The 26,457-nt window shown below is 31.9% G+C and overlaps 1 protein-coding gene across 1 annotated transcript; it reads right to left on the bottom strand.

The window, feature by feature from the left end:
• Positions 1 to 5,610: 5,610 nt before the first annotated feature.
• LOC134707895 (uncharacterized) lies at positions 5,611 to 25,974 on the bottom strand. The gene is made up of 11 exons (XM_063568047.1): positions 25,057 to 25,974; positions 18,591 to 18,722; positions 14,600 to 14,753; positions 14,304 to 14,362; positions 13,473 to 13,848; positions 12,232 to 12,978; positions 11,017 to 11,224; positions 10,081 to 10,167; positions 9,027 to 9,223; positions 7,687 to 7,755; positions 5,611 to 7,206 (listed from the first exon to the last, which is right to left on the bottom strand). Exons 1-11 carry the CDS (start codon positions 25,477 to 25,479, stop codon positions 6,803 to 6,805), a joined length of 2,856 nt encoding a protein of 951 aa, XP_063424117.1. The 5' UTR covers positions 25,480 to 25,974; the 3' UTR covers positions 5,611 to 6,802.
• Between the last annotated feature and the right edge of the window lie 483 nt (positions 25,975 to 26,457).

Here is a 26,457-nt window from a genome sequence, read left to right as displayed (position 1 = left end):
GTTTGAGTCAGAACTATTTGTTTCATTTTAACTTTTTCTGTATTGAAACTCTGTTCTAATTTACTTTGAACATGCAGTTAAAAGATTGTGTCTTCCAGTGCTGATTTATGAAGATGTGGAATTAAATCAAATCCGAATTACACCTAAAGCTGTTTCTACGTCCGAAACAAAGTGGTCAAGTTGGTGATCCAAAGTCCCGATTTTGCTTGCTATATAAGCTTCTGGACAGGACACTATAGCAAGCATAAAAGGAACCATATAACATTCAGAACAACATCTTGGAGTAAAGTATTTTTAAGAGAAGAACACTTGATATCTAAGAAATTTGGGAAATAACAAACCAAATATGTTTTAAAAAGTCAAAAGATTTAAACGAGGAACTTCAAAGGAGGAAATATGATGGATAGAAGCCAATTAAGATGTCGAAATTAGAAAAGCAGATTGCACAGGTCTTCGACTTTAAAAATGAAGTTTTCGGTTATCCAAGTTATTTAACACGAAACCAGTTTTTTTCTATTAGGTACCACAGAAAATCGCTTTTATGTGACGTATGCAATAATGCTACGTGGGATAGGACAAATTGATAAATAGACTTTATAGTTTTGAGGATTAGAGAAATACTCGATATAAACCAGTTTGTAAGGTGACTTATTCATTGTTTATATCCAATAAATGTATAGCAGGCCACAAGAAACTGAGGGAAATGGGAAAGAAAGACATTTTCAAGATAAGGAAAAATGAATAATAAACTTAAGGATTAGTTTTGATGGCAAATAATGAATCATTCCGGTTTCTATTAATCTTTTTTCTAATCTTTTTGAAATCTTTAGAAAACTCGGTATATTATGTAATGCTTTTCAATATACTAGATTGAAAATAAACAATTTGATTGCTTTCTGTGTAAAAATCTATAGTTAAAAAGGTTGATTAATATTGAATTTCTATTGCTTTCATTGTATTTGAAATTGTTGTCCTGACCTATTCTTTATTGCATATCAACACTTTATTGATGCAAGAGTCTCTCGATTTATAACATGATAGGAAATATAAAAAAAGGAGATGTGGTATAATTGCTAATGAGACAATTCTCCACAAGATTTCAAAATGAAACAGAAATTAACAACTATAGGTCACCGTACGGTCTTCAACAATGAGCACAGCCCATATTACATATTCAGCTATGAAAGGCCCCGAAATTACAAGTCTGATCATTTTAGAATTTGATATTTTCCGGGTTTCGCTTTATTTTGATTTAGTTTTAAAAGAGATGTGTACGACAAGGATACAGCAGCTCTGAAACATGCCCAAACTAGATCAGACGTAAAAGAGATAAAAAAAAATGAAAACAACACGTTTTATAATTAATTGCGTCCGAAGCGTTTTCTGGATTTACCATCATCAGGAACGCTCAAAGTTAAACAATTGAAATCCGAAGATGTATAAGTACCGAAACCATTGAAGAGCTATACCTAAAAAATTCCTAAAATAAATAGCCAAATTCATCTAAAGCCAACTTTGCCTTAGTTTCTTTATAATTTAAAAATTTAAAAACGGATAATGTTAGTAAAGTTTGTTCAATCATGTCAATACTGAAATACTGACTACTGAGCTAATGATATAATGGAATCGTGAACATTTGACAAGTGTTAAATCTCTACAACTGAGTCTAGAAAAGTTATGAATCAAGGAATAAGGAAAATGAACCCAATAGAAAACGAAATGGAAAAGATAGATCTATTCAAAAAAACTAGAAATATTTAGCTTGTTACTGATATACCGAAGACATGTTTTCGATTATTTCCCTTTCATAGCAATTAACTGCTGTAATTACATTGAAAGCATAAACATTTTATGGTTTTATACCTAATAATTCTGTAGATTTGATGCTGGATATTAACGGTTTTATTAGACCTTATTGGTACTACCTTTCTGAAATAATTACTTTTTGTCATATAAATCCAACGTAGACAAATGCAGATAAAAACCATTTATTCGCAAAGTACCAATATATGTGGTTGGAGATAATTTGACACCAAATATTGACAAATTGCTTGTCTTATCTTCATCGATATGTAATGTACTTTATCCTCTGTTAAGAAGATCAAAGAACTCTTGACTTTATCTATCATTCATATTATTTGTGGCCTTCGGCTGTTGTCTGCTCTTTGATCGGGTTGTTGTCCCTTTGACATATTCCCCATTCCAATTCTCAGTTTTATCGTATAAAAATATATCCCATTAAAAATGAGAAAAGAAAACCGCGTAAAACAGACAGAAAAAGGCTAATGATGGGGTCTCGTCATTTCTTTATTCTTTTATTTTGTAGACTATTTTCTCTATTCTTTATTGGTGTTTTTTTTTATTGTCTTTCCTTTATATTCATTTTTCGTTAATCATCATATTTTTGCCTATGTTCTGCATATATATCTGGTGTACAAAACAAAAATATTGACACCTTATGTTTGTGGTATAACATCGTGGCCACATGTTAATTGTTTTCTGTTTAGTATTAAATTTAATTAAGATCCATTTTTGTTACATCTTGTGATCAATTTTATTTGGCAATCGCCAATGGCAGTCAGCAGGGTTAAAGAACATCAGTTGTTCGACCTGTTAGTCAAATGCGTTTTGTTTAAATATACTTTTTCACTTTTTTGGTCTTTTGGAAAATGTTGTTTGTGCTGTTTTCAGACCCTTCTACAACGAAATTTGTTTTACATGCACACGTATAAAATTGCGGTTTTTATCCAACGCAATCATAGGTTTGAACGTAGTTTTCAATTTAGACTCGTTTATAATATATAATATATATATACATATTGCTCATTATTCTCTATTCTGTATGACCCCATGTACCCATTTAAATCAAGACTAAGCTAATATTTGAAAACCTAAATAGACCTGAGTGCATAAATTTAAACATCTTTAAGCATTAAAAAAAGAGTTCTCAAACAGGAAAATTGTCGCTAACTTAATAAGCTAACTAATTATTATTATTATTTTTTATGTTTTCCCTGGAGGATAGTACGAGTTTACAGCACTTGAAAAAAAAACAACGAGGATGACGGTGTATAGTAGTCAAGCTGCAATGAGGGTGGAAAAGTGTTATTTTCGTGCAACGTTTTCGGTCTTTTTTTCCCGTGTTTTCGTGTTTTGACTTTTTAATTTTCGATTTCTCGTGTTTGGTTCGATGATCGTGCTTCGTGTTTCTTATTTTTTTCCGTGTTTCGTGTCGGTGCTATTAATTTCTCGGGCTCTTCCCGAATTTGATTAAAAAGGAAACCGTGACTAATTTTGAGTCAGTGTTATAATACCTTCTGATTTTTTTGAAATTGATGTACTAGTATATTGTTAATTACCATTCTATTTTTGTAATTCATTGTATATGTATGCATTGTAATAAAGTCCATCAAATTACTATGCATATTTCTTTCAAATTAGATGCAAGTGGCAGACGTACGCTTAGAGGTGACCGTAAGGTATACGTTAATAATGGGTGCATGATCTTTAAGAACGTCTGAGTATTCTGATACTTTTTTCTTATAATTTGCGAATTATTTCTCGTGCTTCGTTTTTCTCGATGTAATTTTCGTGCAACTATTTTTATAGTTTTATTTAAAACGTGCTTCAGTGTCCGGTAACCTTCTTTGCCGACCCCTAAAATTGTTTGCAAGAAACTTGGAAAGGGTTTAGTAAAAGTAGTGTTTCTTATCCCTCTATATCCAAGCATCTTTCAAAGACAATGTAAGCTGAGTATAGCTTACAAATTCCATCCATTATCACTCTTATTAGTAGAAATATCGCCATTCGAATATGTATTCTAAAATATATCAAGGTCAAAAGTCAACGCCACTTTATATATTTCAGTTTCATTTATTATATCAACATGAAAATAACAATTGTTTTCTTTGTTGCTTTTAATCAAAGTATACAATAGTTGTTACTATGCACACGAAATTGGATAATTTACAAATATTGGCCACGTTCAGCTGTCCTATTCTGACTAAAATGAACTTAAAATCCGTATTACGTTACATTGCCTTTACTTGGAGCTGTAAGTTCTTTTATTATCAAATGATTTTCTTGTAAGTTAAAAATCAAAATATCGATGGTTTTTTTTATTTTCATTATTGGAATGATTTAATTGAAAAATATTTTTTGTTACAATATCACTGACGGAAATATAGGTTGAATTATTTCCCAGTTGCAGGAAATGTAATGTGAAACAATCTATTGAAGGCTTCATAATATATATATTTGTTGTAAATAAATCGTTCGATAGAAAATACCTTTGAAGGTTTCAACTCACTTGTCAAACGTTTTGATTCATAAAAAATGTCAATAGAGATAAGTTAATCATGGTTTAGACAAGGACAAACCTCCTAAAACACAATGTTCCCTGAAACGGACGTCATCAAGATGCTTGTTTGTTTGTATGACAAAAAAAATTATAACGTTTGGAGGACGTGTTTTGTAACAGATTGTCGGCGTTCGTAAGCGACTTAACTGTACACACTCTGGTAGATCTTAACGTCAGCTGACATGATCAATAAAAAATAAAGATCTAATATGATTGACACTGTGGCATTTTTTAACCAGAGAGCATATGAAGTAGAAGTTAGAAATCTATAAAAGGTCAGAAAACAGTAAAATTGGTAAACAATACGAGAAACAAATATGATATACAGCAAGAGACCACCAACGAGTTGCAGAATACTGACTTCAGACAAACACACACAATACAGAACGCGGGCCGTGTTGAATATGTTTGCGGGCGCAAAATCATTCCCTAACATTGGTTATGTTAAAAAGCACAATAAAAGAAGACATAAAAACAAGTTATACAAAGAAGTTAAAAGGCATTGGTATATCAGACCAGCACAAGAAAACCTGAATAAAAAGACATAAATCACAAAGTACCGAACGGATCTCAAGAGTTCTCGCAGTTACTGGAAGCTAGTTAAAAGCCACCAATAAATATTATGTACCAAAGACTTTTCAGCTAAAATATCAATTATTTTATCTTGAAATGTGATTTTTTTTATCAGTCTAAAATCTAAAATCTAAAATCTAAAAACGAAATTCTCACCAATTAAAGAATCTTGCGTGCATCCAGCGGGTTGAGAAAGAGACGGAGAATATTGAACGCAGTAAACACTGTTTTGTTGTTGAACACATGTGTTATCTTTTCTGTTTTTATTGTGTGTAAGTTGCTTTCCGATTGACGTGCTCTCCACATTTCTTTTTTCTAAGCTCAATCATTAGGCCAATAAAATGAAGGTGTTGGAAATATCATTTCGTGATAAAACCATTCTCTGTTGTAAGACATGTTCAGTTAAGAACTAAGAGAGGCGGTAAATTAAAAGGTGATAATCAAACTCATAAACCGAAAAATAAATGACAATACAACGACAAAGGAAAACCGACCAAAAGACAATCAACAGAATACAAAAAACACAACATAGAAAACAAAACACTGAAAAGTAAGAACCGTACCAAAACCCAGGGGCGTTCGATTTCAAGAATATTGACACTAATATATCACAAGAATAAAATGTATCGTGGCATTATCGTTTAAAATGCGGTCTTTCGTTATAAAAGAAAACATGCTTAAGTAATAACATATATTTTATTGAAACAAATTAAAAATATGATGATACAATATATCAACCTCCTGTCATGTGCAACCAATAGTCTCAGTGTATTACAAAAGTTTGTAATTGTCCTTGAAGTTTGTATTTGTCTATTGAAATGGAAAGGCATATTCATAAAAAAAAATATCAAGCTTGAAACTATAGCAAATTCTACACATATTTTTTACATAATTAAAGATTAATTTTACCAACATTGATATTTATTGAAAATAAAAAAAATAAATTAATAAAGTACGCCAGTAATACTGCCGATCATGTTTTTTGTTTACAAAAATATGAAAAATAAACTTATCGTATGTTACAATATTGATTTTCTTTTTGCGCCAGACGTGCGTTTACTCTACAAAGGACTCAACAGTGACGCTCGATTTAAAAAGTAAAGGTAGACAATGATAGAAGTGGACAATTAGACTTTTTTTAACGAAACGAAAAGTAATACAGTATTGAAACTATTGGTCAAAATTGAGATCATGTAGTACAAGGTAACCATGACGTGTACACTTTCCTTTCTTTGATTTTAAGTAATGTTAAAACACAATGGTGATTATCTCTATAGTAAGTCTACGTGTGCGAGGTTGATGTCAACATCACAAAAATAGTCCTTAGAAAGTGCATTATACGTAAGAATACAATATGCTTGAACTTTTTTAAAACATATATAACAGGCATGACACAATTAACAATTAAAAGAATATAACTTAACAAATGAAACAAAAATTGCTGCGTAATTGATAGGTGCAAAGATAAAATAAAATCAATAATAATGGAGCATGTCATTGATAAACGAAATTCGAACCGAAATTCAATGACACTCGATAAAAGGAAAGTTTATTCATCACAAATATTCTGAGCATTTGTACATCTACTTTGATACCGAAAATTTAGCATATTCAAAGTAGAAATAAAATCAGAAATTAATCATTATATATATCGTTCACAAGATTCTGTTTTTATGATTTTCTTCAAAACTCCGAAACTAAAATGAGTTTTGAAATATCGAACAGTTAAAATATTGGCACAATTTAACAATGAAACAGTGAAAGATGAGTAGATCAAACACATGTCTTACACGGTTTATATAAAACAGTGTATAATGTATAATATAATGTATAATGTTGCGTGAAGACAAAACGTATGGCCGTTTAGAATCATCCCATTGCGGTATTGCTGCGCAGAATGTTATATGCACTTGGTACAATAGATGACCTCCCCATTGTATTCAAATTCAACATGGAGCCCATTTCGTTACGAGAAGTTCTTTCTGATCTAAGATTTGCAACAGACCCAAACATAGAGGTCTCCATCTCACTGCGCATTTGGTCCAAGTCCAAATGTAAATTGTCAGTATCATATCCTGTCTCTGTAAGTGATACGTCACCATCGTCTTCCGGTATATAAATACTGGAATAATCTGACATTTCAGCACGTGACTTTGCATAATCGGCCCTGTTTCTGGACATGAATTCTTGCTGATTTCGCTTCATTTCTTCTACAATTCGGAGATTAACATCCTGCAATGCTTCCCTGATGGCACCTTCTGCCTTTGTGTCTCCTGAAAATAATGGTGGACACTTCTTTACACTGGGTTCATGATAATAGTATTAGTAATAACTGTTGATTTCGGTTTTAAATATACTATTTAAATTACCCAACGTACATGTATAGGTAAAATAAGCTAGTGGTATACTTAATACGCACTCAAAAATGTATCTTACTTCTTAAATGTTAAGCCTTGTTACGTTTAATCTACTATTAATTAAAAACCAACCTCTCATCGCTCCCGTTTTCAGATATCTCGCATCGTAGTGCGACATATCAGAAAACGGGAGAGATGAGAGATCGGTTTTTAATTAGGTTGATTTACGTTATATGAAGCAGAAATATTTACAAAAACAAAATATATTATGCTTAGAGCTTTCCCGTTTTCAAACGAATGTAAATAGTCGACCATAAAAATAAAAACATCAAACAAGAGTAAAACAGCACTGTGAGCAATTACAAACTACATGTATTTTGTATTTTGTTATCTTACCTTGCATGCGAGCTTGGTCCAGTGCTCTCTCAAAAGTATTAAAGGCAGAATGATATTCCCGTAGTTTTACTGAAAAGAGATTAAGTACATTATTTTTTTTAACTTACTACAGAAATATATTGCATGCAGGTAAAAATAAACAGAGAATGGTTAGTTTGATTTTTTCAATTATCCTTCAGCTACGGGGCGCCGAATGGGACTCTTGTGGTTTTGTACAAAATTCAATTCTGTCCTAACAAAATCATTTTTGTCTTACAAAACTATGTGCTACAGACTTGTTTTGTTTGAACTTCAATTTTGTGATGACAAAATTCATTTTTGTCATGACAAAATTCATTTTTGTAGACAAAATTCATATTTGTCATGACAAAAGTCAATTTTGTTTAAAAGGTATGCAAATATAAACATATTTGCATACAAAATTGACTTTTGTTACCTGATATGGAAATTAAATTTTTTTGTTGAACAAAAGTCACTTTTGTCCGTACAAAATTGAATTTTGAGTACAAAACCACAAGAGTCCCATTCGGTGCCCCGTATCAGCCGTCAGATTTTTAAAATCTCTGATCATTTGGAATTTGATGCGACTGTCATATAAGGGAGATGTTTAACCATCTATAAAACTATATTCCATCCACCGTTTTCTATCTATAGATATATATAAGAAAATGCCTGTATCAAGTCAGGAATATGACAGATGTTATCCATTCGTATGATGTGTTTGTGCTTTTGATTTAGCCATTTGATTAGGGACTTTCCGTTTTGAATTTTCCTCGGAGTTCATTATTTTTGTGATTTTACTTTTATTTCAACATAATTTATAAAATCAGTAAAACTCAAACGAGATGCTAAATACAATTGATAATATAACACTACATGTGTAACGCAAAACTGCACTTCAACATTTTTTTTTATACACGACAGATTTAATAGTTCACAGAAACTATAATACAATACTATAGCGTCCATATCTAAATTAAAAATTATAGACTTTATCTGCTATTGCCAACACCATTCAAAACTATAGCACATACACTCTTTCTTGTAACTTTTAATAACACCTGCGGGTGTTGGTTGCCGAGAAGTCTAAGTAGTTTAACTTCTGTATCACTAGCCTGTCAACACTGAGGTTGTGTATTCGACTCCCTCACGTGACAGGAAGGTTCGACTCCATAATTAACCGGATGTTAAGTTCCTTACTGGAGTCCAATGCTTCCACACAGTTATTCCTCAAACAAACAAAAATTATCGCCACGAAATAGGATAGAGAAGTGGCATAAAACAGCAATCAATCGTAAGAATACCACTACTGGTACTTTGGAACGTTTTTTTTTTCTTACCTTCTGCTACTCCCAACAGAACACTAGACTGTAACTGATAACTCCATTCTACAGCTTCCTCAGCTGCCTCTAAGGAGCGTCGTGCTGCTTCACGTGCAAACTCAAACTGTTGAAGGATCAAGAAGCAGTTTCCAATCTCATGGTATAACCAGGCTGTCTCCAATCGTGTAGCACAATATGGAACTTTTCGGGAAAACCTAAAAATGTATTGTTTTTCAAAATATAATATGGTTCTTGATTATGTTTTATAAATGTACATGTATTTCTGGTTGTTAAAACAAAGTCGATAACGTACTATTCACTTAGTTAAGTAAAATTTAAACGAAAAGAATGATGCATACACTTAATAATAACCTACAACACAAAATATATATGAAAAGTCGATCCATAAAGTAAAGAAAGACATGAACATCAGTTTGAAACTTTACTTATAGGTTTTCATCTAATGTAATATGCAATTTTGGCGTTTTATAAGTGGCTGTGATCATAGTGATCATAGTCTATCCGAATTATGTTGCAAAGAAATCTTATCAAACCGTTACAATGGACTGTTTTCAACCCGCTGTGAGGTGAGCATTTATTTGATCGATGTTTAATTCCTCATTGTGACTTTGCGATGAAGAACGGCAATACAGGCGCTGTTCCTTTGCCTTTTCTGTGATTTTTTTTCTGTACTTATAGATTGATCATCTCAACGAGATTTTCTCGCTTGAGCCGGGACGTAAAGCCAGAAAAGCAATCAAGATGAGATGACCAATGATAATCTGTTTATCGCTATTTTACCTATGCCGACGTTGTCAATTTCATGTCAATTTCATTAGCAACGCCACGTGCTCCCTTAGTTTCTAGCGATAATTTTCATATCACTCGACTCCGCCGAGAAAAAAATATCAGACAGTAAAATCATAGGAAAATTTCATAAAATAGCGATAAATGTAATAATTTTGTGTCATGAATGGATACCCCATAACCTAACATGACATTTTATCTGAAATTATTTATCTTAAAGGTTTTAATACTTAAATTAACATGAATTATCAGCGCTTCAGCTTACAGTTCTAAAGCATTTTGATGTTTTCCTTGCGAAACATAAACTCTTCCTAGATTTCCAAGCGCTCTTGAGATCATTTCTGTGTCGTCACTGGAACAAATAGACATAACATTATTACCAGGTAAATCAAACTAATTTTTCTGAATTAGTACGTATGGTGTGATTGGTTTTATTTCTTTTGCTTGAATGTTGCAGGCCTATGAAAGTATAACCCACACAGTTCTCAGTACTGCAGTACTTGAATTATATTGACATAAAACATGTTTTCATAATGTCAAAACTTTTGATGCTTTTGGGCATGAAACATGTTTATAAGATAATTTTTTTCAAATTTTTTCGAAGATAATGAACATAATAGAAGAGGTATTCTGAGATTGAAATAATGTGTTATTTTTGTACAATCAAAGGTTTCCTTCTTCTGTTTATGTTGTCTCTACGGTTTTTGTTAATTTGCTATTCTACTTTTTGTTTGAGGTTCCAATTTACAAAGAGGTCATTGAACACACATATACATTATGCTAAATGGGTAATGTTTTATTTTAAAAGTAGATTTTAACTCCCAAGCACGCTTGCCCCAGATGATGTTGGCTTCAGTTCGAAATTTTGATACTTTTGTTTCATACAACTACGACCTTATCAATCTTATATGTCTTGGAGTTGTGGATTGAGTGGGTTTTTTCAAATAATTACTCGTAGTTTTGATAGAATCCGATGTTAAGGAATTTAAAATGTTTCATTTTTTATTGACTTCTGTCATATTTGTACGTCGGTAACTCTGTTTTGTTACGGTTTTAATTTGTCTCGTCCATATCTATCAAGAAGGAAATGTAAAATGTGATTTTGTTCAAATATAAAAAAAAAATCCTCTATGTATCAGTGAATATTTCACAAACATATTATAAGATATCAAATGAGATTGAATCTGCTTGAAATACACACCTGTCTTCACCAATTTGTAAATCACGTTCGTGATGACGTAAGGCCATTTCAAATTCTTTGTTTTCGATTGCTGAATTTCCGATGTAGCTATGGAGTTTACCAATCATTGACATGACATTCGGAAGTGCTTCACCATCAAAGGTTGTAATGGTCTGTAAACATGCTTCAGCTCTTTGAGAACAGTCTATGTATCTGGCATCTACATATGCTATAAAAGACATTTTTTGTATTTTGTAAATTTTTAATAATATTTGATTTATAATACACATTTTAATTTTACTAACAGCTTTAACGAAAGAATTTTGAATACATAAGATGCCCGCAAAATTGCGGTACTATTGGGCAAGTGTTTAAATTTCGCGGAGTGAGCTTTCGCGAAAGTGTATATGACCAAAACCGATAATGGTCACCGAATTGAGATACCATCTCGCAAATCGGCGTTTTCTGTGAAAAAGAATTGTTTCAACGACAGTACAAAACACTACATACATGTACATACGTCATATTACAAATATTTCCGGCTTTGTATGGTTTCAGAACAGTTGCGGCTGAATGAAATCGGTCTCTTTCATTAGTAGTATAGATTATGCAAAATTATGCGAATTATATAAATACACATCGATATTCCTTCATATTCATCTCAGTACGTTTAACAAGCTTTCTCTTTCTATTTTAATGTTCTGTTGATGAACGTAATGAATCATTCGATTCGAAACGCAAAGGGTAACTATAACAAGCATAACTGCCTTAGACATATTTGGCGCAATTTTATGATATTTTTGTTTTCAATGTTTTCCAAAAGAGGGACGATAGATACCAGAGGGACAGTCAAACCAAACTCATAAATCGAAAATAAACTGACAACGCCATTGCTAAAAATGAAAAGTACAAACAGACAAACAATAGTACAAATGACACAACATATATAAAACTACAGAATAAGCCACACGAACCACACCAAAAACTGGGGGCGATCTCAGGTGCTTCGGAACTTCGTATTTGATTTGGTCTTCCAATCATCTTAAAATGAGTGTCACTGATAAATGTTATTTAGACAAAACGCGCGTCAAGGACGCTGTAACAATTTATAAGCTTAAGTCTGGTACCTTTATGATCGCTGAGTTTTACTGATTTCAATTCCATTGTTTGTTTATTGAAAATAATCATTATTCCAATCTTAAACATACCATGGCATTTAGATTTCATTTAACTTACCTATTTCAATGTCTTCAATTTCCTTATTGACGAAATGTATCATCTGTTGCCGACGTTGTGCCTGCTTTTCTTTCTTGTCTTTCTTCATGTATTTCACAAGCCTTTTAGATGACATTTTCCTTGGAGATGGTGATTCCTCTTTGATTGGTTCGATGTCTTCAAAAGACATGTGATTTTCACCATAGTCACTATTCCCTCTGTATGTTGTAAAACTTATATTTAATCCTGAATCCGTATCGGAATTCTCTTTATCACTTGACCGTGCACCTTTTCGTTTTCTTCCTCGTTTCAAGGACGGCTTTTCGGTTTTTGGTGGCGTAGGTCTTAATGGACTGAGAGATTTTTTGTTCTCATTGTTTTCTATCAACTCCATTTTCTGTCCTTCTAACACAGTAAGAAACCTACCCTGGTTATTTGTCTTCCTATTAGAAACTTTAGCAACTTTCTTTTGTTCCAGATATCTGAACCACGAAGCAGGTTGTTTAACACCTACTTCCGACTTTCGTGTGTCTGACTTTGATGATTTTGCATCAACACTAGGTCTAGAACCACTGCTTGTATCTGATCGTGGTGATGTCCTTTTATCCAGTAGTTTGGAAGGTTTTGGTTGAGGTGGTGGTGGTAAAATCGGGGCTTCTGGTGGTAATATACGACCTTGGCGAACCCAATAAAGAACGCGGTCATAGAGGAAATTCAAACCATTTTCTGCCATGTTTGACAAACTGATTGATCCAGAAGGGAGTTCGCCTACAAACATTAAGGACATTGTAAAAGAAAAGCATATGGTTAAATTCTTCTATTATTGTACATGTATCATATATATATGCAAAATATTCAACTATCAGATAGCGTGTTCCACGATACTACCTGGTATCAGAAAATTGCTAAGAATAAAGTTAAATCGGCAAAAATATCATCGTCTTCTCGTGTTGACGTAATAATGCAACATGGCGTTGTCAGTTTGTCATATGCATGCATTTGAACACTGGAAAAACTACTGCCATATTCCTCACATGTTATAAAAAAATTCCGAAGAAAGTGCTAGGGCACACCTGGTTTTAAAGCTAGCGAAACCATATAAGTGAGTATTTCCTTTCGCTCATGCCAACAAAACTTTTCTTGTACAATGAGTGTAGAAAACTTTTTAAATTTTTATCGCGTTTGTCCAGTTGAGCTTTGGTAAACGATAAAATGACAAAAATCAACATTAAATTCTGAAATACAAATATATTATTACTTACCAGCCTGTTCGACAAGTCTTTCTAAATATTGTTTGTCATTATACATTCTACCCAACAATTGTTTCATTCTTCGTTCTGTAATCTCCCCTTCATTCATTTCCTTTTCGGAACCGGAAGCTACAGAAGGTTTAGAGAGAGATTCCATAGATCCTTTTAGATGTTCCATTCTTAGCAATGGATTAGCCTGAGCCTGACGATGTCGAAAGCTTGGAGTTGGAACATTTCTAGGCGTTGAATTTTTGCTCTCTGGGGTATTACTTGTATAAGTATTGTTCCTGACATTACGAGTCGTTGGTGTTCCCATATTCCTGGATGGAACTGTACTCTCTTTCGATGTGTTAATCTTCTTCTTCAACTGAGATTGGACGTCTCTTTTCTATTAGCAAAAAAAAGAATCACTGGCATAAAATAATAAACTTTTTTAAAACAATATATTTCGATCGACGTACGGATTTAGTAAAAAAAAAATAGAGTTCAAATGAGTAAGTTTAGGGTTTTCCGTAAATAGATGATGAGAGAATTTATGATATTAAATATGTGCAGCTTGGATGTATAAACAATGGTAAAGAACATAGTGCATGCTACGTATATTAACATATTTGCAATAATAATAAATAAAAAAAATATCGTTTTCATGATTAATCGATTTTTGGTTGCTTAACATCCAGTGGCAAATATTTCATGCATAATCAGGATGAACGACTACAGGATAGAGTAAAGTTGTGAATTGATTAATTATTTAAAAAAATAAAATGGACAACAATTGGTTTTATGTATATTCTGGATGAAAATGTGTCAACGGTTTATGTTGTATAATGCTAAAAGATTTACCCTTTTTGTTGGGTTTCCATGACTTTCTGTTGGCACATTCGATTTCTTCTTTGTTTTTGCTGTAAATGAGAAGATACATATGATATAAACAACCACACTAAAACACGCCTTTGAGTGAAAGTTTCATTACTTACATGAACAATATTGTGTAACAATGTGTTTTTTGCCCTTCTGAATTTATTTTCTTTTAAACTTTTTGAACAATAACACGGAATTGCATATCTTGGGAAAAATCATACTTAGCATAGCAAATCAAAGAACCAAATGATGGCCAATATGGATATGAATAAACGTACCGGAACCATGCTTGTTTAATGCGTCTTGACTTTTAAAGATACCATCTTGGAATGCTTGGATATCTGGTCTTTGTTTATTTCCTTTATTATAATAGACCAATGCCGTATCATACTCCCCGTCAATGAAGAGTAATTCTGCTTTCTGGAATAGTGCCTGCAATTAGAAATAATTTGTTATCTAGATATTGCTATTTAACAGATTTCCCCTATTCATAATTTTATTTTTTCTCCTGTTGCACGATTCAAGATATTCCAAAGATTTTATTTAAGAATTGAATGCTTCTTTTTGTAACTTTATTGGGGTGTAAAAACGTTGACCGAAGTACATTTTCTATGATGCGCGTAAGCGCTTCATTCCAAAAATGTACGCACGGTCAACGCTTTTACAACCCTATAAAGTTACAAAAAGAAGCATTCAATACTTATAATTACATTTTTCAGCTAGGGTCATGAAAACACGATTTTTATCAAGTTTTATTTAATTCACCTGTGCACTTTATTGTGGGACCTCGTGTCATCATGAATGATAAATTTTATTGTCTAATGCAATTGCTTACGGAATAACATGCGATGTGCAGTTAGCCAATCAGAATAACGTATAATAATGAAACATACATCTAATGTAATTATATATTATTGAAAATTGTTTGATAAACTAATATAATGCACTATCTTGAGTAGCATTTGATAAATCTGTTCACATCGTGTGTGAACATTGAAAAGCAAACTATGAGTACTATTTTTTCTCGAAAACAGCTGAAATGACCTCAGCATGCTTTTTTCTTGTCAACATTGGTGATCATCCTGTTCGTAGTTGCATTGTTTTGGGTTTCTTTTTTGTACATGTGTTTTCTGTGGTATAGAAGGGGACCAGATGAGGTGTGTGTAGTGAGTACGTTACAGTGGTTTAATTTATTTGAGTCTATACCAAGACTATCTGAAGCATGTGTTTTCGTCGTTGTTTTGTCTTTGATGATGTCACGGTTTTTAGGAGAGTGACAGTCGGGTAATGGTTCCTTGTATTGTCTTTCGTACTTTGTGCTATTTTCTGTGATCTTAATATCACCTTTTTATGTTTTAATCCAAAATATCAATTTGCTATCTGACAAATTAACATGTTTGGAATATTATTTTATAATTTTGTAATACTTTTTTATTTTCGAATTATAGGGTACAACATTTATCATACATTCAGTTTTACATTAAACCCGAACGACGCTGTGCGCATGCCCTTTAATGCATATACTACGAGTATTGGTGTTGCACAACAAAAAACTCGTTTCTTTTATAAGAGTGACCTTTTATGGCTCTTTTAAAGCCTCTTTATATTTAGTTTAACATGTGACGTTATCTTTTTCCGTTTTTATTTATAGATATGAGTTAATGGAATCATAGTATGATGTTGGTTGTTATGAGCTTAGGGATTATGATTACAATACTATATGCACTGATTACCTAAAGTATGCATTTGTTTTGCGTATTTCCGCCAAAGGGTTTGTTATTAAGCAACGATGTTGATTTATTTTCACAACGAAACATGGCTTATAATAAATAATACATATGTAATCCAAAGCCGTTATAATCCAAAATATATAACTTTCATGCTCTTATAATCAAAAACATACAACATGCCAATGTTTATTATATTTTTGGGGCACAAACAAAAAGACATAAGGGTACTGAACTTGCTTAATTGTTACAGAGTAGTTCCGTAAAGCAATATGCAATGTTTTTTAATCTCATTAGGATTAGCATATATAACACTTTAGTTTGATTAAACAAACAACCAAATAACATTACAATGAAATATACAACAAACATAATCCAATCATTTAACTGTTGCAGTTTAATCCTTTTAAAATCAACAAAAGACGTTACTGTTTATCGCATGACTAATGACTTTAGTCCTAATGGCAATAAAACACAACATTTTGTATAACAGCCAGAAATACAGCTTACATATGTCAAATATATGAAACAATGATGCATTTTTTGCATCAAGTCGAAACTGCAGCTTATACATATCATGAATAAATATATGAAATTAAAATTTCGTTCAAAAGTAAACATTTATTCATCTATTTTTCATTTATAAAAAAAATGAATTGGAGACTAAAAACTACTGTGGCATCATTTCTGTTGCTAGACAAAAATTGTCAAAAATAGTTACGATAAAACTATCTTATCTTATCTTATCTTATAAGAACAATGAATAGCTCCGTCAAAACTTCTAGCATAGAAACAAAAAATAACATAAAACTAAAACTTTGTAGGGTACCAACTGTAATCATAAGTTTGATATTTGTCAGTTTGCACTATAGTTCAAACCAACTATTATAATTAGTATTACAGGATAAAGATTTTAAACTTAGTTTCATAATTCAATTTAGATATGCTAGGTTTTAAATTAAGAAAAAATGTAATAACCAAGAAATCAAGTTTTAAGACAAACAAATGACAGACACTGTGACTTTCTCACTTATGTTATTCAGTTTTGACACTGTCACTTTTGTTATTCAGTCTAGTCACTGTCATATTTGTTATTCAGTTTAGTCACTGTCACATTTGTTATTCAGTCTAGTCACTGTCACCTTTGATATTTCTTTCTAGTCACTGTCACATTTGTTATTAAGTCTAGTCACTGTCACCTTTTGTTATTCAGTAAAGACATTGTCACTTTTGTTTTTCAGTCTAGACACTATCACTTTTCATATTCAGTGTAAAGACATTGTCACTTTTGTTATTCAATAAAAACATTGTCTCTTTTGTTATTCAATAAAAACATTGTCACTTTTGTTATTCGGTAAAAACATTGTCACTTTTCATATTCAGTAAAGACATTGTCACTTTTGTTATTCAGTTTTGACACTGTCACTTTTGTTATTCAGTCTAGTCACTGTCATATTTGTTATTCAGTTTAGTCACTGTCACATTTGTTATTAAGTCTAGTCACTGTCACCTTTTGTTATTCAGTAAAGACATTGTCACTTTTGTTTTTCAGTCTAGACACTATCACTTTTCATATTCAGTGTAAAGACATTGTCACTTTTGTTATTCAATAAAAACATTGTCTCTTTTGTTATTCAATAAAAACATTGTCACTTTTGTTATTCGGTAAAAACATTGTCACTTTTCATATTCAGTAAAGACATTGTCACTTTTGTTATTCAGTAAAGACATTATCACTTTTATTATTCAATAAAACATTGTCACTTTTGTTATTCAGTAAAGACATTGTCACTTTTGTTATTCAGTAAAAACATTATCACTTTTATTATTCAATAAAACATTGTCACTTTTGTTATTCAGTAAAGACATTGTCACTTTTGTTATTCAGTAAAAACATTATCACTTTTATTATTCAATAAAACATTGTCACTTTTGTTATTCAGTAAAGACATTGTCACTTTTGTTATTCAGTAAAGACATTGTCACTTTTGTTATTCAGTAAAAACATTATCACTTTTCATATTCAGTAAAGACATTGTCCCTTTTGTTATTCAGTAAAGACATTGTCACTTTTTATATTTAGTAAAAACATTGTCACCTTTGTTATTCAGTAAAAACATTGTCACCTTTGTTATTCAGTAAAAACATTGTCACCTTTGTTATTCAGTAAAGACATTGTCACTTTTGTTATTCAGTAAAGGCATTGTCACTTTTGTTATTTAATAAAAACATTGTCACTTTTGTTATTTAGTAAAAACATTGTCACCTTTGTTATTCAGTAAAGACATTGTCACTTTTGTTATTCAGTAAAGACATTGTCACTTTTGTTATTCAGTAAAGACTTTGTCACTTTTGTTATTAAAAAATCATTGTCACTTTTGTTATTCAGTCTAGCTATATAGACACTGCTACTGTTGTAATTCGGTTTGTAAGTTGATGTATATTTGTAACCCTAAAATTTATCACACAAAAAAGGGCTATAACTGTAAGGAATTTAAAGAATAACAACACAACATAAATATTATGAGCAACATATAAATACCTCGTGGAACAGTGGTCCTAAACTTAGTGCTGTTTCGACATCTTGCATCGCTTTCTTTCGTTTGCCCATCAGTTGATGACATCTGGACTTAGCTACCAGTGTTGACATTTCATCAGGAACTAATTTCAAAGCCTGCAATAAATATAAATTATTGAATGATCCTCGTTTTTTTACATACACATATATGGAGTTTATTGAATCTGCATATGCAATTCTATTCTTATCCCAAATGAAGGGTCGAGGACATCAGAAATGAGTTGCCATGAAATGATTATATATATTTAATGTTTATGAATCACTATTTCCTCAAAATAGTTGCATTGCGAATCTTTAATGCAGTGACCTATGGTGTTGACTTTATGTCATTTTGGTCTCTGGTGGAGAGTTGTCTCATTGGTCTTCCAATTTCAACATAAACATATTTCCAGTCATTATAAGAATATGGAGTTAATATTTCATTTGTGAGTGATACTAGGAGGGAAGAAAACTATGTATTACAGAGTTTTTTTTGTTTTATAATGTTGCTTTGTATATTGCTTGAAAAAAACTATATACTAGTTAAGCTATTTTATATTATTTTGAAAGATCAGATATAGAAATCTGTTCTGTGAAGATGTAAACGGTTATACAAAGAGCTGCTATTCTTGGTAGCATTTTCGAAAGTGCTATAATTTGTAGATAATAGGGGGAAAAAATGTACACTGTATAAGAGTTCTTATTGGTTTTAGGTAGCTTATAATGGTAAGTATACATACATTTTTTTCTATGGTCGGGTTGTTGTCTCTTTGATAAATTCCCCATTTCCATTCTCAATTTTATATATATGTATATTTCTTTTTCCTCTGCCTGACGTTATGAGAGTATCTTATGGGTTATTTGGTATTTGTTGGTGTATAATATTTTGTAGAAAACCAGGAGTTCAGTGTGTACGCGAATCGTTTGAAGACAGTGTTTGTATTACGGAATATATTATATGTGTAGCAAGAAGTTCTGCGTTGTATCATTTCAATTTGGTTATTTTTTTAATGAGTCTCAATAAAAGGGTCATTTAGTTTGCCACTAGAGATCCTCGATTTGTCATATCAATATAGGTATTTCTCCTAAAAAGTTGTGCAACTGTTTTAACCATTTTCTGTTAAATTCTTAAGTTTACGGATTCGGCGCTGTGATATATTCATAACCCACTTGAAACATTATGATAGTATATGAATAGTGCTAGATTTCATTCTTATTGTTTTAATAAAGCGGTGAAGTTTTTTTTATTGACGAATTCCTATGATATTTTCGCTTGTATGCACATCTATTGAAAAACGATTAAAGCTATGTCAAATTTGCAAAGCTGTCATTTTTATCTGATTTGGGTTGTTTTCGTGAATGTATTGCGTACCTTGGCAAAACGACAAAATTTGGAACGGGTCGTTTTTTTTATATTTTGACCTCTCATTATACGTCGTTGTACCGTTAATGAAATTCTTAAAGTGTGTGCAATAAGATCGCTCTTAGACTTGAAAATATCATCTATATACTCCATACCGTCGATCTTGAAGTATTGATAACAGAGTCGAGTTATCTTCCGAGATATAAAATCATGGAGAAGAAATTTGCTTTTCAGCTCGACTCAACTCAAATACGAACTCATAACTATTATTCGACCCCTTAACTTTCACCATTAGGTCTTTTAAAGATGAAAGTATGCTTAAATTGGGGTAGTACGGTGACATATAGTAAATTGTTAATGTCTGTGTCAATTTGGTCTCTTGTGGACAGTTGTTTCATTGGCTATCATACCACATCTTTTTTTTTATGTCCCTAAAACACTAATAACAGCAGCCTATCTTACTGTCTTTGGCTATCGACAAACGAGATTGATATTCAATAGAGGGGGTGTATTTTCCACAACTTCGGGCAAAAACACAATCTGAACTTTGCACATGGTACTCATCATTATGCACTAAACAATAAACTTGCAAACAATTTTTCGATGAAAAGTTAATAAGCAACTGTTTTTGTTTGTTTTTATTACAAAAGGATTTCTATAAAATCTCAGTTTTCGATCTTAACTGACTGTACTTGGGGATATATGTTAATGAGAACAATTGCGCGGTTGTCTTGGTACTGATTCTTTATTATATTGGATTTTCTCCTTTACCTGAAAGTTATGATAATTTTTCACTTTTATTCATTTTATCTTTGACACATTTGCTTAAATGATATATATATATATATATATATACAACGTATCCATTTCTCAGTCTGACATAAACTATATGAGATTGATTTTCACCCTAACTAAAGAGAGGATAGATGCTTTGAAATAAATAAAATGTAACGACACTTAAAAAAAAGTAAAGTGAAAATGTATATTATATAACAAAGACCGAAAAAAAAATTATAGATCAGTAATTGAACGCAATACCTATAAAAATAGTCGACATTGCCAAAATACAGTTTACTTCCAGTGACTAATATTTAAAGCCTTCTTAATTCAGACGGTCAAATAGCAAATATATTCATTTCTAAATGTCCAAGAGACACCATTCAATAAGTAAATTACTCAATAATGCTCAATTAATGTTTTCTGGTGAACACAAGAGACAATAACAATTAAAACCAAGAAGTAAACAAAAAGACTTACAAAACCAAATAATATTTACATCAACAGTTATAGATAATAATTAAGAAACAACACGAACGCCACTAAAAACTGAGTGAAAAAAAGGTGCTCCGGAAGGGTAAGCATTTCCTGTACCGTATACGGCACCCGTCGTTTTATTTCTTTGTTCAGTTTGGTAATGATGGAAGGTTATTATGACTGAGAAAGAATATCAGATATGATTTCTGACACACTTTTGTCATAATGGCCAATCAGTTCATGATGGCGACCTTATAATTTCTTGAGTGATGACCTTGATTTGATTGATGCATAGCCCTGTCTTAGCAACTTTTGAGAAAGCAGTATTCCTTTTTCAACAAAATCAAAGTCTCTAGAGAAGCTTCGATAAAAAAAAAACCTTTCGGTATTTTTGGTATTTTACTTTCAATATTAAGGGCGTGGTAAAAATTTCTAATTCATTAACAGATTTGAACAGATTTGAATGAAAGATTTTGGCAATATAGAGATATTTATAAAAATTGTGAATAATCCGTTTGTACATGAACTAGAAGAATGTCATACATTCGTGTTATCAATAATTTAATATAGATTTAAAATATTCGTGTCCAGTAAATTAAACAAACAAATGGGTATTCCAATAAATAGCTAGATAAATGAGTACAAATACACTTTTCAAGTTATGAATCGAAATTGAACTCGATACAATTTCACTATTTATCTAAAAACAACGAATATTTGAGTTTTTAGTGTGTTGACCTTACATGATAGATGACTTTGACGTCCAGTGGCAAATTAAATAAACATAAGGATGAAAATATGTTTATGTTATATGGAAATTAACTGTAGTTTGAAATAGACCGACACGTTGAGCCGGATTTTTTTAACATGATATAGACACAAGGTTGTATTCGGCATGTAGACATGTTATCCTACCCGAACCTTTTATTTTGACTCGTCAATGCTACGTCGATCTTTATTTGGAGCAGGATAACCTGAGATAACCCCAAGTTTTTGGTGGTGTTCAAGTTGCTTAGTATTTATTTTTTTATGTTGTCTCTTGTGTACTCTTGTCTGTCTTCTTCTATTCAAGTTTTAGCTATGGCAGTGTCAGTTAATTTTCTTTCTTTGAGATTAAATGTCACTCTGGTATCTTTCGCCCCTTTTTTACTCTTTCTAATGAACGCCGCTTGCTAAACGGAGATACGTCAAATAAAATTTTAAATTACATTAGTTTGATCTGGTCGAGGGTCAACACAACGGAACTCCGCACTTCAGGCGAACACGCTTTTACGAGACGTGACCTAGGCGATAATATTGACGAATGAAGTGAGCAACATCAACCATACGTATACATGATAAAGTAGACTAAAAATAACCAAAATTCACTTTCGAATTGTCTAAAATTAACGTATTTTGTAAATATTTTCTTTCAATATATATCTTACAAAATTGTGTTTAACTAAGGAATAAAATGTCTTTGAATTACTTACAGAAATACGAAGGTTTACGTAACAAAGTAATTCTATGATAAACAATATACACGTAATCTACAAACTGTTAATTATTTTTCACAACTTTTAATTATTCTATACAATAATTATTTAAACAAGTGATAAAATTAAATCGATAAACAAGAACTATGATTGTTTGGACAAACAATATAATAATAAGTATAGGCACTTCATCAAGTAGGAATTCCTATTAGTTTTATAGAAATAGAGGTTTAAAAACGTATCAGAATATTTGCATTTGGAATGTCAATAGAATCAATTGTATTTACATTAAAATTTTTAGATTTGCGATTTAAGTAAATCTCGGTTAAAGAACACACAAGCGTCAGCGTTTTCATCTACATTGTTTTAATGGCGAACATATATCTACGACTCAATACGTTAGTAAATAGCAGGCGCTTGGGGAATGAACGCCATCCTTTTTTTATTTTACATAAGATGAGTAGTTTTGTCAAATGTGGAGATCATTGCTAGAATACGTAAGAAGTAGGAAAATAAGTTAAATACTAAAGAAATTGATAAAATTTACTTAAGATGAAGTTAAAAAGGGAGATCATCAACCGCCTAAGTTGCAAATTAAATACAAATATATTCATGCTGTTATAGATATTTTTATTTTTTGCTTGTCACTCGCTCAGCTTCTTGCACAAAACGTCAAGTTCAATATGAAAATTAGCAAGCTATCAGGATAAGCATCATGCTTATATAAACAACGAACATTCAAATGTAACTAATTGAAATAAGAAAACAAATCGAAAGGGTTCTTTGTACAATGATAAAAATCAGTTGAAAAAATCTCAACACATCAGGTCGACACAAAGTTCCCAAACATATTTACAAAAATACCAAACACACAAATTACAGTCAGTCTGAGAGTACTTGCAGTTACTGATAGCTACTTAAAAGCCAATAACAACTACTAGTTATAAACAACATCATGTTTCTTTGACTAAAATATCAATCATTATGTCCACATCCATAGGATTTAGTGTTAACACGTCTTTAACCGTTAGAGAGGGAAAAAAACATGTCAAGCCATCTAGTGATACAACTATTCATTAATAGTTCGAGCAGAGCGAGGCTTTACTTTTTAGTGAAAACTATCGTTAATTAATCGTGTCTTGATATTTTGGGGTTTCCTTGGTCTAATACAGACCCCTTAATTGCCGTCTTTTAATACAGTTGCTGATTTCTGTTCTTATGTTAGTTTTAAACTCCATTTTACTGCCAATATCTTCCTTATCTTACTTCGCAACTGGAATGTATTCATAGGCGGATCCAGGGGGGCCTGGAGGTCCAGCCCCACCCACCCGTTCTTGGGAAAAAATAGTTGATTTTTATAGAGAATCACTGAAGCATGACTGGAGAGCCCCCCCCCCCCTTTAGGTCAGTCAGCCCCCCCCCCACCCCCCCCCCCCCTTAGGAAAAGTCCTGGATCCGCCACTGGTATTTCCTTTCGATTTCATTACCTTCCCATATACCATTCAATTAACATTATAAATGATAATTATTTGTTTATTTTCACATACCCTCGTTGGTAATAAGAAATCAAGACTTTTGAGTTATATAAGAGGTGATAAATACTCTCAGTCAGTTTGTTTGTCAAATCAATGTTGTGGTCAATAAAGATACAAGAATCGATTCCAATACATGACTGAACAACAAATTGACCAAACATAAACATCAGTGTGACGTAATTTTATATCAACTTGCTATAAAAGTTTGTTATCTACAATCTGACTATGAATACAGATATCTCTTATTTTCGATTTTATGGTTTTACAGTATATTATATCTACTTTTATGGCATTTTGTGGTAAATACGGAAATGTATATACTGTCCCCCTTTAATTTATAACATTGTTGACTAGCTATTACCTATCCTCTCAGTGTAGAGGGCACATACAGGATCATGTTAAAACTTCCACTTTTGCATTAATTATTATCTATTCGCAGATATAGATAAGTACTTCCACTTTTGCTTTATTATATATATATATATCAATACATTTGAAACCTTAATTGTGTAAAAAATATGGGTTTAAAATTAAATGTTGAAATTTATATTCATAGATTACTTGATATCTATCTTTTATATTTATTTAGAAAAGGCAGATCTAGTTATACTGCAGAAAAACATATTGAATTATATCTACTTTATTCAGAACGAATTTATATACCTAAAGATGTTCATATTTGAATAAAAGTCTTAGTTGGACTTAGGTTATTTTGTAAGCATAATTATACCAGATTTATAAAAGACAAATGAATTAAATTTAATGATGAAAAAACCCAATAGTTTAGATATTCATATGCTGATAGATAAGTAGCTGATACTAACCGATGTGTAAGCATCTAAAGCCTTGTCATACTCCTTCTTCCGTAAATATTCGTCCGCATCGTGTTTATATACTGCAAACATATGAGCTCTTCTGTCATCAGGCTTTTGGTTAGATTTTACAACAGGTATCTTCGGAAGCTGTCTCGGATGCTTAGGGACAATCGGAATTGCTGGATTTTTCTCGAAGTTGTGTGTATCCTGTTGGCCAGTCAATGGCGCCTGTATTGGTCGTGGTACCCGAGGAAGTGATCGGATTTTGTTTGTTACATTCGATCCGTCTCTTGGAGGCGGAACTGGCGGCAGAATCCGTGATTGTTTTGAAAGAGGTGGCTCTTTGACTGAAAATTTTGGAACTTGTGGTAGAAGTCTGGACGTTGGTCCCTTTGGAGTCGACGAACGGGGACCCAGAATCTTTCCCGTCATTGTTTATCGAATCAAAATAGAAAAAAATGAAGAAAAAATAAAAACACTATACTTATCACTTAATGTCAATAATTCACAACTTTAACGATGTATCCTTGATAAAAACACAAAATTAGTAATGTTACAATGTCTAATTATCGTCATTTTGTAACATTTTAACACAACAGTCTCCGTAAGATTTCTGTGAAAACGTTCCTTTTTTTAAAGAAAAATAAATATTCCGTTTTAATATTTCACAAAAACTTTAAAAGGAAAATGGTGGTTTATTACTGTATGTCGCCAAGGCACTTTTCTTTGTTTCAAGTGTCTTATTTCCATATTTTTTGGCGTAAAACAAAAGAAAGCGAACAATCCTCAAATTTCAGTATTTAGATACTTCGGGTGGTTTAAATGAAATGTGTCTGGTCAATCGCAACATTAGTTGTATTATGATCAGTAAGAGATTAAAATGTTCTGAACTTTAAATCCGCGAGTTTAACCTGCCAATTAAAAAGACCAGCGATCATATAGATTTATAGTTTAAACATTACTAAAAACAAAAGTGAGGAATAAATTTTAGTGTATTGCTTTTGTATTTGTCACGAGGTGAAGTTAAATGTCGAGACAAACATTATTAAACCCACATTAATAATCAATTTCAAAAAGCTTTTAAAACGTATATTTAAAAAACATGACAGACAAATTTATATCAAATGACTTTTTCTGATACGATGATGGGGTTAATTGAAACCTCTTTTCCTCTTATAATTTAACCAGCAAATACATAAACATGAAAGCTTTTGTTTAAGGTTAGCCTTCATAATTAAATCTCAGATCGATAACCCAGAGCTTACAAACAGAGACGAATTTAGGTGGAGGGACACGGCCTGTTAATAAAGCTTACATGTGATAAAAAAAAAAAAAAAACGTTTTTACAAGTATCACTCAAAACGTAGTTTTTCTGCCCATTTTTTCTTCATTTTAAAATCCTTCATCCGC

This window comes from Mytilus trossulus, chromosome 2 (assembly GCF_036588685.1).
Source record: "Mytilus trossulus isolate FHL-02 chromosome 2, PNRI_Mtr1.1.1.hap1, whole genome shotgun sequence".
Lineage (NCBI taxonomy): Eukaryota > Metazoa > Mollusca > Bivalvia > Mytilida > Mytilidae > Mytilus > Mytilus trossulus.
Note: the sequence above shows the minus strand (reverse complement) of the source record. Positions and strands in the feature narration are given on the sequence as shown.

What these genes read in the sequence shown, in the direction of transcription:
- LOC134707895 (XM_063568047.1), bottom strand. Translation starts at nt 25,479, where the DNA reads ATGACGGGAAAGATTCTGGGTCCCCGTTCGTCGACTCCAAAGGGACCA. An exon ending in ATTAAACAAGCATGGTTCCG is followed by an intron (nt 14,363 to 14,599) that starts GTACGTTTATTC and finishes TCTCATTTACAG; the next exon opens with CAAAAACAAAGAAGAAATCG. An exon ending in CATCAAAATGCTTTAGAACT is followed by an intron (nt 9,224 to 10,080) that starts GTAAGCTGAAGC and finishes ATACATTTTTAG; the next exon opens with GTTTTCCCGAAAAGTTCCAT.